At 37.2% G+C, this 15,256-nt stretch overlaps 1 protein-coding gene across 6 annotated transcripts in view; it reads left to right on the forward strand.

Annotated features, from left to right (window-relative positions):
• Positions 1–15,256, forward strand: part of PATJ (PATJ crumbs cell polarity complex component) — a 331,922-nt gene that overhangs the window by 98,414 nt on the left and 218,252 nt on the right. For all 6 annotated transcript variants that reach the window (XM_036026193.1, XM_036026198.1, XM_036026197.1 and 3 more), the window contains 3 exons: positions 3,365–3,574; positions 9,937–10,056; positions 11,528–11,923. In XM_036026193.1, the coding sequence (XP_035882086.1) occupies positions 3,365–3,574; positions 9,937–10,056; positions 11,528–11,923 (726 nt within the window). The remainder of the gene's footprint in view (positions 1–3,364; positions 3,575–9,936; positions 10,057–11,527; positions 11,924–15,256) is intronic.

Genomic DNA, 15,256 nt, shown 5'->3' on the forward strand with positions numbered 1-15,256 from the left:
ATAATGAATATCAAACATTAGCAACACTTTGGGAGACCTCAGGAATCTTTGCATCCATTTTTCTTCAGACAGGTGTGATGTTTTACTCACTGTGAGATGGCAGTTAGGTGGTTCTCTTAGGAATTTACAGCCAGGTAGTGAAGAGGACTCGGATGAGATCTATTTTCTTGCATAGTATTCTGGTGAAAGTTGGTTGTTCTTAATTGATTGCAGCAGTTTGATAATATTTTTAAGAGTTTCAGGGAACAACTTTCATCAATGGTTGATTTGAAGCAATCGTATGGGATACTATTAGAACATGTATAATGACAGAAGGCTTTTGAATAAAGAGAGGGAAAATACCCTTCGGAAGAGAATGGCTTACATAGTAAAAGACATTTCTTGTATTTTGTGATTGATCTTTAGTGCCCTCTGTTGGCTGTTTAGACTAAAACAGCTTGATTTTTTAATACAGTGTTCCTTGCAGTGTTATTTACCAAAACAAGAAAAGTTAGAGAATTTAAAATTATGCTAAAACAATAAAAACTGATGGGGATGTAAAAATCTACATAGGGTCTAGGGGTTGGGTAGAGGTTGTGAGAAATATCTTTATAATACTTTGTTGGATATAACAAAGGCATGATATATGGACTATTTTCAGAAAATAGACCTTTCTGGTGAGAAGCAACCTGAATCTAGCTTTTTAAAAAGCATTTTTTTTTTGATGCAGCAAAGCCTCAAGAGTGGTAGCCACCCCAGGAGGAAGTAGCAGCTGCTTTTTTTTACATGGGGTGGCTACTTCATGTGATGGCCGTGAAAGGAAATGACGGTTACTCATTAAAACCACTGCACTCAGCTATGTGGGAAATCATGCAGTCAGAAAGTCATCACAGAAAACGAAGCAGTGACTATACACAGTGGGGCATCTTCAGAAAGGGGGATGGTTTCTCTTTTTTTAAATGACAGAGAAGCTGCCATTGGGTTCTCTTCTCCAGGAAAAGTGGTGGCAGGACTACATTTTAGAGGACAAAGCCCGAATAAATTTCAGTAAGCAAGCCCACCTGGTACTAGCTGGAGGCCTAAAGAAGACTGGACTGTGTGTAAATAAGTGCTCACCATGACTTTCCCGTTATTTCCTGGCTCGTCTTCCTTTGAACTGTTTCCGATCATCTTTTCAACTGGTTGCATTTGGAAAACCAATTCACCTATTTATTAGGTTAAAAATACTAGGTTTTGATTTGGTGTTACATGAAACTACTAAGATCACTCACACCAATGTAGCAAAATCATTTATTTGCTTTTGGTATATTTTGCTATTGCAGTTTTCTCTAAGAAAGTTGAGTAATTATTAATATGAACTAATGCTAGCTGCTTTCTATGCATTTCACGAGGGGGATAAGCTATTACATAGTTTCCCTTCCCCCCCAATAAAAAAGCCTTCCATCAAAAACTGACGTCTTAAATGAAGGACATAATTGTACAGCTTATTTATTAGTGTGTCAAACTTAAAATGTAATGGTTTCATATTTCAGAATGGAAAGTGTGTTGTGATTCATGGCTGCCAGTGACAAAATAGACAGCTCTTTTATATTGCTGCACTGATTGCCTGCTGATACACCACTGTTTTTTTTTTTTCTTTTTTGGTTCTTTTCTATTCTCTTCCTATGCAATAGCTCCCTCTACTTGAAAATATTGGTGTAATTATGGTTTAACACTATGTACTTTATTAATGTGTTCCCATGACAGTTTGTACTTTTAAACCTCTTCATAAATGTCTTGGGCTATAGATCAGAGCTCGTTAGAAATTTACCAAGAATCCCTTGACTTGGGAGTGGAAAAGCAAGGTTACTTAAGGAAAGTAAGATAAGTTGTTTGAAGGCACTTTTCGAGGAATTAGCTGTGTAGCCTGTGTTGGTTCAAATATGACATATTTGTTTAAAATTCTATGTAGTGCTTGAAAATGAACCTTGATATCTGAAACACACAAGTACAGGAAACTGGACCAGAAAAGTTCCAAGGAAGCATCAGATACTTCCAACTGATATAGCCTAGGACTCTGCAGATTCCCACTTTGTTGATTCCAAAGGGTTATAATTCTAACACAAGATGTGGCAGTCTCTCTCTACTTTCTGAGGAGGGGTTTAATAGAAACTAGCAGTAGAAGATCACGTCGCTACATCTTGGCTGAATGGAACAGTCTGTGCATAACAGCACAATAGGAGCAAAATAGACAAACCCAAGCTAGTGCTGCTGTTACTGGGATTTCCTTTCCCTCTCCCTTGCAAAGTTCGAGGTTTAGTGATAGACTCATAACCTCCACCATTAGGACAAATTAAGAGATTTGTCCTCTCTCCCAAACTAGAAGATTTTCATGTGAATTTGTCTTTGCCTTCACAACTCTGTTTCCAATTTCTTCTGTTACTCTGGTGTGGGGCAAGTATCAGAGCATGGGGGTCAAAAGTGAGGCCTTAGGAGCCAGCTGAGAGATCTTGGCAAGTTTCCTTAACTTTCTGACCTGCAGTTTCCTCGTAAATACAGATAATAAATCTACCCACATCCTCAAGTTTGTTGTTGAAATAATGATTGTCAAGCACTGAGAACAGAGTCTGACATAGTAAGTGCTATATATCAGTGTTTGTGGAATAAAATACAAAGTAATAGTGAGGTTATAAATTGATTTTTATTAACCAAATGTATTTATGTCAACATTACCTTCAGTGCTTAGGGAAAAGAAATATGGATGAGAGAGATTTGTGCATGGGTTTCTTTCATGAATTGAAACTCATTTTCTCTGTATATCTACATATGAATAGCTGTACTATCTCATAATTTTAGGTTATGTTATTTTTAAACCTGCTTTTTAAATGCAGTGCAATATGCCATGGTTTCCATGTCTTTTTTGAACTTAAGTGATTTAGCAGGAGGATGCTATACTGGTGGAATGCCTAAGAATGGAGTGTCATACAGCCCACTTCTGCTGAAGCCTACTTATCCCCCAAGAGCGGTAATAGATGGGCTTGTCTTGATTCATAGTATGACTGTGCTTGAGGATGTCAGAGAATCTTGCCCAGTTGTCCCTAGGCTTCTGGCTATTCAACAAAATATGTCCTCAAAAAGTTTAAAAAACAAATTTATGTGTATGGAGTACTCAGACTTGCAGTTTGTGAAATTGTTATGGTTATGTCTTCACTTTGATATGAACTGATATCTGTGGGTGTTTGTAGTGATAGTTCAATAGATTGCGTCCTTTCTGAAAGAATATCACCATAGTGCCAGACACATGAAGTAAACACTTAAATGAGATTTATGAGTAAACATAAATTGTCTTAAGACTATATAGTTATTTTTGGAATTGACTCATCTTTCTTGTTTGTTTGATCGTTAGGACCCCTTGGATTCCACAAAGTCAGTGATTGTGATTCGTTCCCTGGTGGCGGAGGGTGTTGCAGAGAGAAGTGGAGAACTGCTACCTGGAGACCGCCTGGTCTCTGTCAATCAGCACTGTTTGGACAACACCTCACTTGCTGAAGCTGTGGAGCTGTTGAAAGCTGTGCCACCGGGCACTGTGCGCCTTGGCATCTGCAAACCTTTGGGGGTAAGTGTTGAATTTTGTTACTAGGAAGTGGTAATAGTGTAATAGTTGAGAATATGGATTTCAGAGACAAACACACCTGGCCTCAAATCCCTGATCTACTGCTTACTGTATGTTCATCCGCCTGTCCCTGACTTATGCAGAATCAGAAAAAATACTGTCTATCTCATAGAGTTTTGGGAATTAAAGATGATATTCACTAAATGCTTAGCACATTATTACATAAATGCTAGCTACTAACATTACTAGTCCTATAAATACCACATTTACTATTTTTATCTTCATGCTTTTATCATAGTCTTCTAAAGCAGCAGTTTTCAACCGCTGTGCTGTGGCACACTGGTGTGCCCCAAGAATTTTTAAAACATGCAATACCTGACTATTTAAATATGCAATACCTGACATTTCCCTTAGATTGTAAAATTAAAAAATGACAACAGTCAATACAACAGTAGCTGTCCAGTGTGAATGAATTGAAACTATACTTTTCAGATCAACAAAAAAATATTTTTTGGTGTGCTACAGAATTTTAGTGATTAGTTTGTGTGTGCCATGAGATGAAAAAGGTTGAAAATTGCTGTTTTAAGGCCTTGTCACATTAGTTATGGTGTAAATTAAAATAAGCCTATTTATGCATTTTAACTTTCATGTGGGGATGATACTGAGATGGCATGATAAGTCGAATCCAGTTACCCATATCACTTTAACCATGTAGCAGTGAGATTTTAATATGCTTTCTGACCACCAAAGTGCCTTGTAACCTTGCCATGTAAACTTTTATATGGTCCGGCCATCTTAATGTCGTCTTTTTGCTTAATCTCATGTATCAGGTCAGATTACTGTTTATGACTGAAGGTTACTTTACAGTTATGGTGCTGTTGAGATTCCCCAATGCAAAGAAAATATTTGATGATAATTTTCTTTTTTTAAATTATATTTAGTTGATTATGCTATTGTAGTTGTCCCAATCTCCCTCCTTATGTCCCTCCACCCCGCACCACCAATCCCTCAGGCAATCCCCACACCACTGTTCATGTCCACAGGTCATGCATGTAAGTTCTTTGGCTACTCCATTTCCTATACTGTACTTTACATCCCCATGGCTATTCTGTAACTACCTATGTGTACTTACTAATCCTCTCACCTCTTCACCCATTCCCCTACAACCCCTCTCATCTGGCAACCATTGAACACTCTCCATATCCATGATTCTGTTCTTGTTTGCTTAGTTTGTTTTTTAGATTCAATTGTCGATAGATATGTATTTATTGCCATTTTATTGTTCATAGTCTTGATCTTCTTCTTTCTCTAAGTCTGTTTAACATTTCATATAATAATGGTTTGTTGATGGTGAACCCCTTTAGTTTTTTCTTGTCTGGGAAGTTCTTTATCTGCTCTTCAACTCTAAATGATAGCTATGCTGGGTAGAATAATCTTGGCTGTAGGTCTCTGCTTTTCATGAATTTGAATATTTCTTGCCAACCCCTTCTAGCTGGCAAAGTTTCTTTTGAGAAATCAGCTGACAGTCTTATGGGAACTCCCCTATAGGTAACTAACTTGTTATCTCTTGCAACTTTTAAGATTCTCTATTTATCTTTAACCTTTGTCATTTTAATTATGATGAGTCTTGGAGTGGGCTTCTTTGTATCCATCTTGTTTGGGACTCTGCTTCCTGAACTTGCATGTCTATCTCCTTTACCAAATTAAGGAAGTTTTCTTTTATTATTTTTTCAAATAGATTTCCAATTTCTTACTTTACTCTTCTCCTTCTGGCACCTTTATGATGCAAATGTTGGAATACTTGAAGTTGTTCCAGAGGCTGCTTATACTTTCCTCATTTTTTTGGATTGTTTTTTCTTCTTCTTGTTGATTGGTTGTTTTCGGCTTCCTTATGTTCCAAATCATTGATTCAGTTCTCAGCTTCATCCACTCTCCTGCTGTTTCCCTGTAAATTGTTCTTTAATTCAAGTATTATATCCTGTGTTTCTTACTGAATCTTTATTATACTGCTGAGGTCCTCACTAAGTTTCTTCAGCCTCTTTATAACCATTGTTTTGAACTCTATATCTGATAGATTGTTTATCTCCATTTCACTTAGCTCCTTTTCTGGAGTTTTGATGTGTTCTTTCATTTGGGCCATGCTTCTTTGTCCTCTTGTTTTGGCAACCTCCTTGTGTTTGTTTCTATGTATTAGGTAGAGCTGCTCTGACTCCCTGTCTTGGTAGTGTGGCCTAATGTGGTAGGTGTCCTATAGCATCTACTGGCACAGCCTCCCCTATCACCCAAACTGGGTACTTGAGGTGCGCCCTTTGTGTGGGGTGAGTACACCTTCTGTTTGTAGTTGAGCCTTGGTTGCTGTTGGCAGATCAATGGGAGGGGTTTATCCAGGCTAGTCAGCTACAAGGACTGGCTGCAACCACTTATCACCTACCTCAGCCCTCTGTGGAGAATCAGCTGTGCACGAGCAGGGTGATGGTACTCTGACATGATCTGTAGCTGCCTACTGGATGTGCTGGCCCTAGGGTTTCCTGGGTGGTGCTGGCCAAAATCAGACCCTATCTGTGTTCTGCCTGGGGCCACCCTGCATGAGCTATAGAGCAGTCTGAGATGGCTGCTACTTGTGCTGGGCTTGGAGATTCCCAGGGGAAGCCAAGCTGTGAATCTAAGGTGGCTGCTGCTAGTGCCAGGCCTGGAGCCCCTTAGCAATAGGTAAGGGCACTGGGGGCTCACTGAGGCTGGCTGTTGCTTGTTTGATAGGATTTAGGAAGATGTTGGGGCATGAGCAAAAGCCAGCCATTTGTATGGAAAAGTCACTGTTAACAGCTTGAGTGGGCCTAAGTTGATTGGGGCAGAGTTTCAGGGGATCTCCAGGGTGGGGCAAATAGTGTTAGCCAGGTTGAATCTAGGCTGGCTGCTGCTAGTATGGGTCTGGAGCTCACTGAGGTGGGTTGTTGCTTGTCTGAGAGGATTTAGGAAGTTGTGCAGCATGAGCCAAGACCAGCCATTCCTATGGAAAAGCAGCTTGGGTGGGTCCATAATTTAGGCAGGGTGGAGTCTCAGGGGATCTCCAAGGCAGATCCAGCAGTGTTAGCCAGGTTGAAGTCTCAGATATGGTATCAGCTTTCCAGTTCAGTCTGGATAAATATGGTTTCTTTAATTCCGAAGTTGTCCGACTTCCATTCAACTCGATTTCTGATGATTCTGAGTGATGGTTGTTCTAAATTTCAGTTACAATTTTGATGTGGTTGTGCGAAGGTGTGAGCCATGTCTGTCTACACTGCTGTCTTGACTGGAAGTTCCACTTGATGATAATTTTCAACCATCATTGAAGTATTATTAAGTGCTCACTATATGTTAGTCAGTATTTTAAGCCCTTAATATGAACTAACTAATTTAATCCTCACAGTACTTTAAGTGGTAGTTCTATTACCCTTATCTCAGATGAGTCAATCGAGACACAGAGAGTTGAGTAACTTATCCAAAGTAATATAACTAGTAAGGGACAGAGTTGGAATATAAACTCAGCAGGATGGCTTCAGACCCTGTGCTCTTAGCCATGATGCCATATATTCCTGTTTTAATTTGTTGTCACTAGTACAGTTTGCATGCAATATGTCTGAAATAGCATGAGTATAATAGAGTGTTGGACTGTATATCAAGGAATCTAGAATGTGTTTCTAATTTTGCTATGAGTTAGCCCAGGGGGCTTTAAACTCAAAGACATGTGATATACGTAAGAATCATCTGGGAGATGGTTAAAATGCAGTTTTACAGGTTTTACTCTCAGAGGTTCTTATGTAGGAATTCTGATTGCTCTTCAAGAACCAGCCTCTTCAGTGAGTCACCTATGTAATTCTAATGCAGAATTTTGTACTTTGAGAAACACTGTCCTTGTTATTTGATCATAGGTGCACGGCTTTTCTTTTCTTTGCATATTTTTCTATTTCTGAAAAGACTGAATAAAGAAGCCTAGAGAATTCCTAAGGTCTTCCTTAACTCTAAAATTTTTATTTTATGAAATAATATTAACATACTACAAGGGTTCATATAGATATAGATAGATATGTTCCTGTATATGTTTAGCATAGATAGATTTGTGCATTACGTATTTTTTTTGTACTGGGGAACCTCAATAAGACCTTCATGGATTACTTTTTTATTCTTCATGTATTACACGTAAAGATGTCTATATATTATACCTATCAGAGACTTTAAATGTTTCAAAATGAGTTATAGCACATAGATAAGTCAAGTTCTTGACTTCATTTGTGTATTTGGTGTGTGAATCTTGCCATAGCTAATATATACCATGAGATACCCAGTTTGATTTTTGGACAGAGTAAGAAAAGGGGGCCTCATCTTCTTGGTATTTTGGATTGTGGCAGGAACTCTGTCTAGATTTTCCCTGATGGTTATTTGCCTGATTATTTGGCCTGCTAGAGGAAATCACAAACTAGTTATGGCCCATAAGACTTAAACAGCATGACTTTACTTTCAAGTAGTTTAAGGAAGTGTTTCTTTCAGGCAGTATAAAAAAATGGAGCTTAGTACCAACGGGGTGTGGATTCCTGTGCTGTTTCTGTCAGAAACCTCAGGATCTTGGAGCCTCACCATTAGAGGGTTTTAGAGCATAATAATTGTGAGGTGGACCTTTGCCCAGGCTTCCCTCAGTGACCAGAAGGCTGTCAGGATACTTGGGAGTGGGTGGCCAATAAAGCTATGAGAGAAATTCTTAGTGGAATTACCAGTAAGTAATTCTTTTTTTTTTAATATCTGGGTTCTTTTAGCAAAACTCTCTGCTTGTGAGCTGTAAATAGTGATGCATGGATCTTCTCCCAGGTCTCTCTTTCTCTCATGGTTCACGTGGTGGCCACTTATCTAATCACTGAATGTTTGCTGAGCACTTACTCATTCCTCAGCAGAAGTGGGGATGGAGTCTGAATAAAAAGTCCCAAGGTCAGGTTGGCAAGAACAAAATGATTGTTTGTTGTCTTGCATCATATAGATATGTTTTATCTACATATTTATAGATATTATATAATCATGTATTATAGTCATATATAGACACATATTATCCATCAAGTGTAAGTTGCTTTCTCTTTTCTACAAACTCATCTCAGATGGACCACATCCAAAAAGTGAATGAGCTGACTTTAAAAACTGCACTGTATCTTCAGAACAGAATAGAGGTGGCAGTGGGGTTTTGAGCCAGGCAACCGCGGGTCTTTGCTTAGTGCTGTGATCTGCAAGGCCATGTGTCTTTGCTCCACTCATTTAACCTCACCAGCTCCCATTCTCCCGTACAAGATGGGGGTTGCCTGGCATGGTGGTTGAGCTCACAGGTTCTAGAGCCAGACAGCTGGTTCATATGCTCGGTGTCTAACTGACTAGTTATGAAACTTAGAGCAAATTACTGTGTTTTTTTTTACTCATTTGTAAAGTGGGGTTAATAAGAGCACATAATTTTAGAGTATATATACACTAAATGAATTGAATTATTTAAAGTGCTTAAACCTATACCAGTGAGATACATGTTTGCTGTTATTTTTAGGTAGATATACAACATAAAGTTCTGACCTTGTAGAACTGTTGGAAAGATTATGCTGAGATGAATCATACAAAAGTATTTAGCATAGGTTGTCATATGTAGCTCTGACGTGATAAATGGCGGCGATGTTATTACCTGGGACTGATAGGGAGCTGATAAGCACCAGGGTGGAGAGTGACTTCTGATGCTGTTCTGATGCTTCTGCATCTTCGGACGGAGAGTGACTACACTCTAGCACGGCTTTTTGAATATCACCCTGGGGAGGAGATTTTTTTCTTTAAGTAACATTTAAAAGGAATACAAAGTGTGAGAAGCTTTGACCTGAGTATAGCTTTCTTTTTAATTATTAAAGAAAAGTTTGTTCTAATAATAAGCAGTGTGCATAAATTTTATTATGTATTTGTACTTAATGGAAAAATAAGAATTAATCTGAAGAGAGTTTGAAACTAAGGTATTTTCTTGATTCTAAGTGTTTCTGTGGTTGCCAGAGTGGAGGGGGTGGGGAAATGAGTGAAGGTGACCAAAGGTGCAAACTGTCAGTTACAAGATAAATGAGTCCTAAGGATGTCATGCAAGGTATGAAGACCATAGTCAACAATACTGCACTGTGTACATGAAAGTTGTTATAGCAAAATGATTACCAAATAAATACATATGAAATATATAATGTATATAAAAACATTATTTATATGCCTAAAACTAATATAACATTATGTATCAGTTGTATCTCAGTATATTAATAGCTTCACAGTTGACAAAAATATTTCTTCAGTTATGAAAAAAGTGAAAAATAAGACAAAAATGTTTCTATTTTCAGGAAGATGGTAAAGAAGAAGAAAGTCATTATATTTTACATTCAAACACTATTGAAGATGAGACCGAAATTTCAGGAGCAATTCATGATATAAATTCATCTTTAATACTTGAAGCACCCAAGGTATTTAGTAAATTTATTTTTCATTTGAATGGTTTGCTGTGAGCTAAAGTTTCTATAAAGAAGACAAAAGCTTGTTCTTATTCCCTTAGCTGAATAGATATAATTTAAATAATCCCCTTTCAATCTTTATTATTTTTTAAACTGAAATCTTTCTCCTCTTGTATCACATTGCCTCTATAAATGACATTGGCCAGTGTAAGGCATTTTCAAAGAATAAACAGACTCTCTTTAATATTTATATATTCTTAAAATTCTGAGGGTAGGACATATTTTTGAAAATAAATCTGTATTTTAAAATGTTGTAGAAAACAGCTATACAAAAGAACTTTTTATTAAGTCCTTTCTAAAGAAAAGTTATTTAGTATAACCCTACTTTCTGGATCAATTTTAGAAAGTACATTTTAAAACTTTTTTATTTTAAAAATGAACTATGCTTATTTTGCTCTTTGCAGTTAGAGTATGGTTTTGCTTTCCTTGATGACAATGGTCTTTGATATTCTTTACATGATTAGTTGACAGTGTCTCAAGCTGATATATAATCCATTATACTTTTTTAGTGTGGGCTTTTTTTTGTTAAAATTTCATAACCACATGACATTCAAATATACCCTCTAAACACAACTTAAGAAAAAATAACTTGGTTGCAGTATTTGGTATACTGTATTAATTAACATGTTTCACCACAATGATATTTAGCTGCAGGTGGGGAAGCAATGGAAAAGGGTAGATTCATTTCAGGAATTTACCCATACTAATAATAAATAGGACTTAATATAGATAGGAACTGTCATTGATCCCTTAGTAGGAATCAGGTCATTGCGATCAGCACACTGATGTCCCTGAGTTAGGTCAGAGGCTCAGCAGATCCATATAATCCTCAAGCACTACCTGGGAACTCAACAATGTTCTTGCCCATCTATGACTGTTTAGCTTCAGTTCTATGTACTTGTTGTTTTCATTAGTGAAATCAAATTAGTTGGGACACACTCCTTATACCTTTAGTTTATATAGAATGTTTCTTGAATATTCAGATAGCCATAATTTCTTCTGAGTTACCTAAGCTTGAAAATCCTGACCTTTTAAGGCTTTGCTTTAGTAAGTAATAGTATGAAGTGTATCTGTATTTATGTACTACTTTTTATATGAGATCCATGAGTTAAAAGTTCAGTGTAGCAGTCAAACAAAATTCTTATTTCTGACTGAGAATTTTCAAGTGGTTAATGTATAATAAACCTTTTAGAATAGCTGTTCACCTTGCCAAGGGCAGATTTCTGCCTCTGATTTTATTCCTTGTCCCTCCTGGGTTGAAGGCTGCATGGTAGTGAGCTTGTATTTCTCCTTGTTTGTGATGGAGAGCTGTTCACGTTAACCATGCACTGACCTCTTATAAAGTCATTGCAGCTACAGAAAGGGTTTTTTTCCAGCTCAAAGACAGGTGTAGTTTAAAAAATTTTGTAACTTCTTTTTACAGGAATTTAGAGATGAACCCTATTTTAAAGAAGAACTTGTGGATGAACCATTTCTAAATTTGGGAAAGTCTTTCCAGTCCCAACAAAAAGAGATAGACAACAGCAAGGAGGCCTGGGAAATGCAGGAATTTCTGACTCCTAGGTTGCAGGAAATGGGTGAAGAAAGAGAAATGCTTGTAGATGAAGAGTATGAGCTATATCAAGATTGCTTTCAGGCCATGGAATTGTATCCCTCCTCGCACATTCAAGAGGCCACTCCTGTTCCATCCATGAAAGAACTTCACTTTGGTACACAGTGGTTACATGATAATGAACCACCTGAGGCTCAAGAAGCAAGATCCATGATGAGTATATATTCCCAGGAGACACAGCAGTATGGCTATGGCACTGAAAACATGGTAAGGGATGTTTCAGGACAGATCTCCCACACCTTCCCTGTCTCTTCCCTTCCTTTCCCAGTCCCTGTCATGTAACTGAAAGAAACAGAATTTAATGGGTCATTTCATCATGAGTCATTTTCTCTAAAATGTACCATACAGTGTGTTGCTGTAAGTAAAACTCTCTTTTCTGTATTATATAACTTTTAGTTGAAGTCAATTAGCTGAAATTGCCTTGCTTAATAGTGCTTTTATTATTATTATTTTTGCCTTGCCTTTTTAGTGATGTTTTTCTCCTAATTACCCACTTCAAGGAAGAGTTCTCTTGCCATTTGCGATTTTTTTTATTTCCTCAGGGAGATACAGCTCTATAGTTCTCATATAGTGTATTGGTAAGAAAAATCAAGGCAAATTTATTAAAGAGATAGTGTTGTTTATATCTTCCTTATTCACAGTGTTCTCTTTGTAATATATGATACTAAATAGAAAGTCACTGAACTATAGAAAATTATCTCTACATGTATGATACTGCCTATTTACAACTTGGCAGGGAAGCATTATATTTTAATAGGTTTGCCCTTGCTATTAAATCACCAATAAACTTTTTTTCTTATAAAATTAGAGTTAACTGGTCACCAATTGGAATCTTTCATTAGAGACATTTTTTAATGTTTAATTTTTGTCTCTTTATTTCCTGACCTTAATTAAAGTCCAGGCCAATGGAAAGAAACTTATTGTACAGTGATACATGGCAGTATGTTCAGGTGCAGTATGGTGCTCCCCTCACTGAAGTTAACAACTTCCCTGCAACGATGTGCAAAGTGTGTTTGTGCTTGCTCTGTCCCAAGCTGAGAGAGCCAGGGTTTTTCTTTGCCTCTCTTAGACTGCTCCTCCCCTCTTCCCTTCTGCCAGCACTTGTGGGACCTTCTGCCATGCAAGGCACTGCACTAGATGACTTATGGAACCCCAGAGGATTCCTCATAATAGAGGACTCTGGTCAGTCTACCAGACAACAGATGTTTTCGGAATGTGTGACAAATACGGTGATAAGGGAAGAGGTGACACAGAACGATCTGATGTGTTGCCATTGACATTGGTGCTTTCTGTCTTTGCCAGTCCCACTCCTGTATCTGTAAGTGCTTGACCCCAAACAGAATATTCAGTTTCACGGCACAAATTCTAATCACAGATTAGTGAATATTAATAAATACTCCCTTGGCGTGGCTTCCTTCTATAAAAAGAATATTTTCTATTTACCCAAGTATATGGCAACTTGAAATATAGGTACATTTTGCTATGCATTTAGGGATATAGATGAAATAGTCACATGTATATTCACAATATTTTTAATTAAATATTTATGTTTTAAAAATAAAATGTTAATTTTTTGTCTACTCTCATATTTAATGATACAATTTTAATGATACAATTCTTTTGATATATATGTAATGTCAGTATCTACGTTATCATGAGGATCACTTTTTGAATCTTTTATATGGCTTTCCTACATACCATCTTCATTACCATCTACGTTGTTTGGGATCCATTAATATTTGCATCCATACTGTCAGTCAAAATTTTATCTTGATCTTAGGTACTAATTTGTATAACATTAGATTTTTTAAAAATTCCTCTTGTAAGTTTATATTGGTCTTTAAAATGTAACCACTTACTCTTGTTTTTTCAAGTCCTCTTCAAAAACTTGTTTATAACAACATCGAATGCTCACAATTTAAAGGACATGCATCCTAATGACTAAATCTGTGTTAAATTTCCTAGCTTTCTGATTCTGTGAAGTAACCTCTGTAGGCTTCCTAAACTGGAATTAAGATTATTTCAGCCCTAATAAGTCTTGCCCAAACAATATTTTATTTTCTTTAAGTAATTATATGTTCTTGCTTCGGACATTACACTGTTCCTTTCTTCCCATACCCCACAGTGTAGGGGAGGAAAAAAACTTTTCCTCTACTCTCCTAGGTGGCTGGGACCCTGGAATTAAACTGACAAAAGATAGATTAACAAAAGAAAAACAATTTGTTAACACCTGTGCAATGCATGCACACAAAGGAGAAACATAGTGTTGAGTAACTCAAAGGGTTGTTAGAATTGGGGCTTATGTATCATCTTAATGAAGACCAATGGATTTGTACACAATGGACCAAAGAAAAAGGGTTAGGCTTTTATGGCTGGCAAACTGTGAGAAGGTAAATATATAGGGGAACTTGGTGGAAAATAAGGATTGTTTTAGTAATGTTTATTCTGTACACTTCTCTTAGTGCAATCTCTGAACTGAAAAGTCTAGAGTCGTCAAATCCGGTGACTGAGAATCAGGGGTGGATAGAGAGCTTTGCTGAACTGCTTTCTTAGTTGTCATCAGCTCAAAATAATCCTTGTGCCAAAGTGGCATATTTCTGGGCCAAATATTCTCACTGCCTACAACAGGTACACTTGCATGATCAGAATGGGCTTGGGTCTTTAGTTGCCCTTCTCTTGTTACTGATGGACCCCTGTGACGATAATTTATTATCTTTTATTACATGCCCAGTTCCCAATATTATTCTATTTACAGGTGTTCTCCAGAGGGAAGAGGACATCGATTTTGGGTTCAGATATAACTATGTTTGTGGAGTGCAAATAGTACCCAACTACTTCAAATTTTTTCTCTACCATCCATTTTAGCTGAAGGGTGAAACCGTCAAGGTTTATAGTTGTGGTAAAACGTACATTACATAAAACTGACTACTTGAAACATTTTTAGGTTTACAGTTCCAGTTGAATTAAATATACCTAAATTATTGTGCAACCATTACCAACATCCACCTCCAGAACAACTTCTATTTTCCCAGATTGAAACTCAGTACCCACTAAACAGGAGCTGCTCATTCTCCCCTTCCTTCAGTCCCTAGGAACCAAACTTTTACTTTCTCTTTCTAAGAATTTGACTCTTTTAGGTACCTTATATAAGTGGAATCATACAACATTAATACTTTTGTGTCTGGCTTATTTTGCTTAGTGTGCTGTCTTCAAGGTTTACATGTTGAAGCCTGTGTCAGAATTTCTCCCTTTTTAAGGCTGATTAATATTCCATTGTATTTATATATTGCATTTTGTTTACCCACTCATCGGTTGATGGACACCTGGGTTGTTTCTGTGTTTGACTGTTGTGAATACTACTGCCATGAGCATTGGTATACATATATTTGTTCAAATAACCAAATTTTGTGGGTGTATGCCAGAAGTGAAATTGCTAGGTCATATGGTAATTCTCTGTTAAATTTTTGAGGAACCATCATACTATTTACACAGCTGCTGAACCATTTTACATTCCTACCAGCAATGCACAAGTTTTCCAAT

This window comes from Phyllostomus discolor, chromosome 5 (assembly GCF_004126475.2).
Source record: "Phyllostomus discolor isolate MPI-MPIP mPhyDis1 chromosome 5, mPhyDis1.pri.v3, whole genome shotgun sequence".
NCBI classification, from domain to species: domain Eukaryota; kingdom Metazoa; phylum Chordata; class Mammalia; order Chiroptera; family Phyllostomidae; genus Phyllostomus; species Phyllostomus discolor.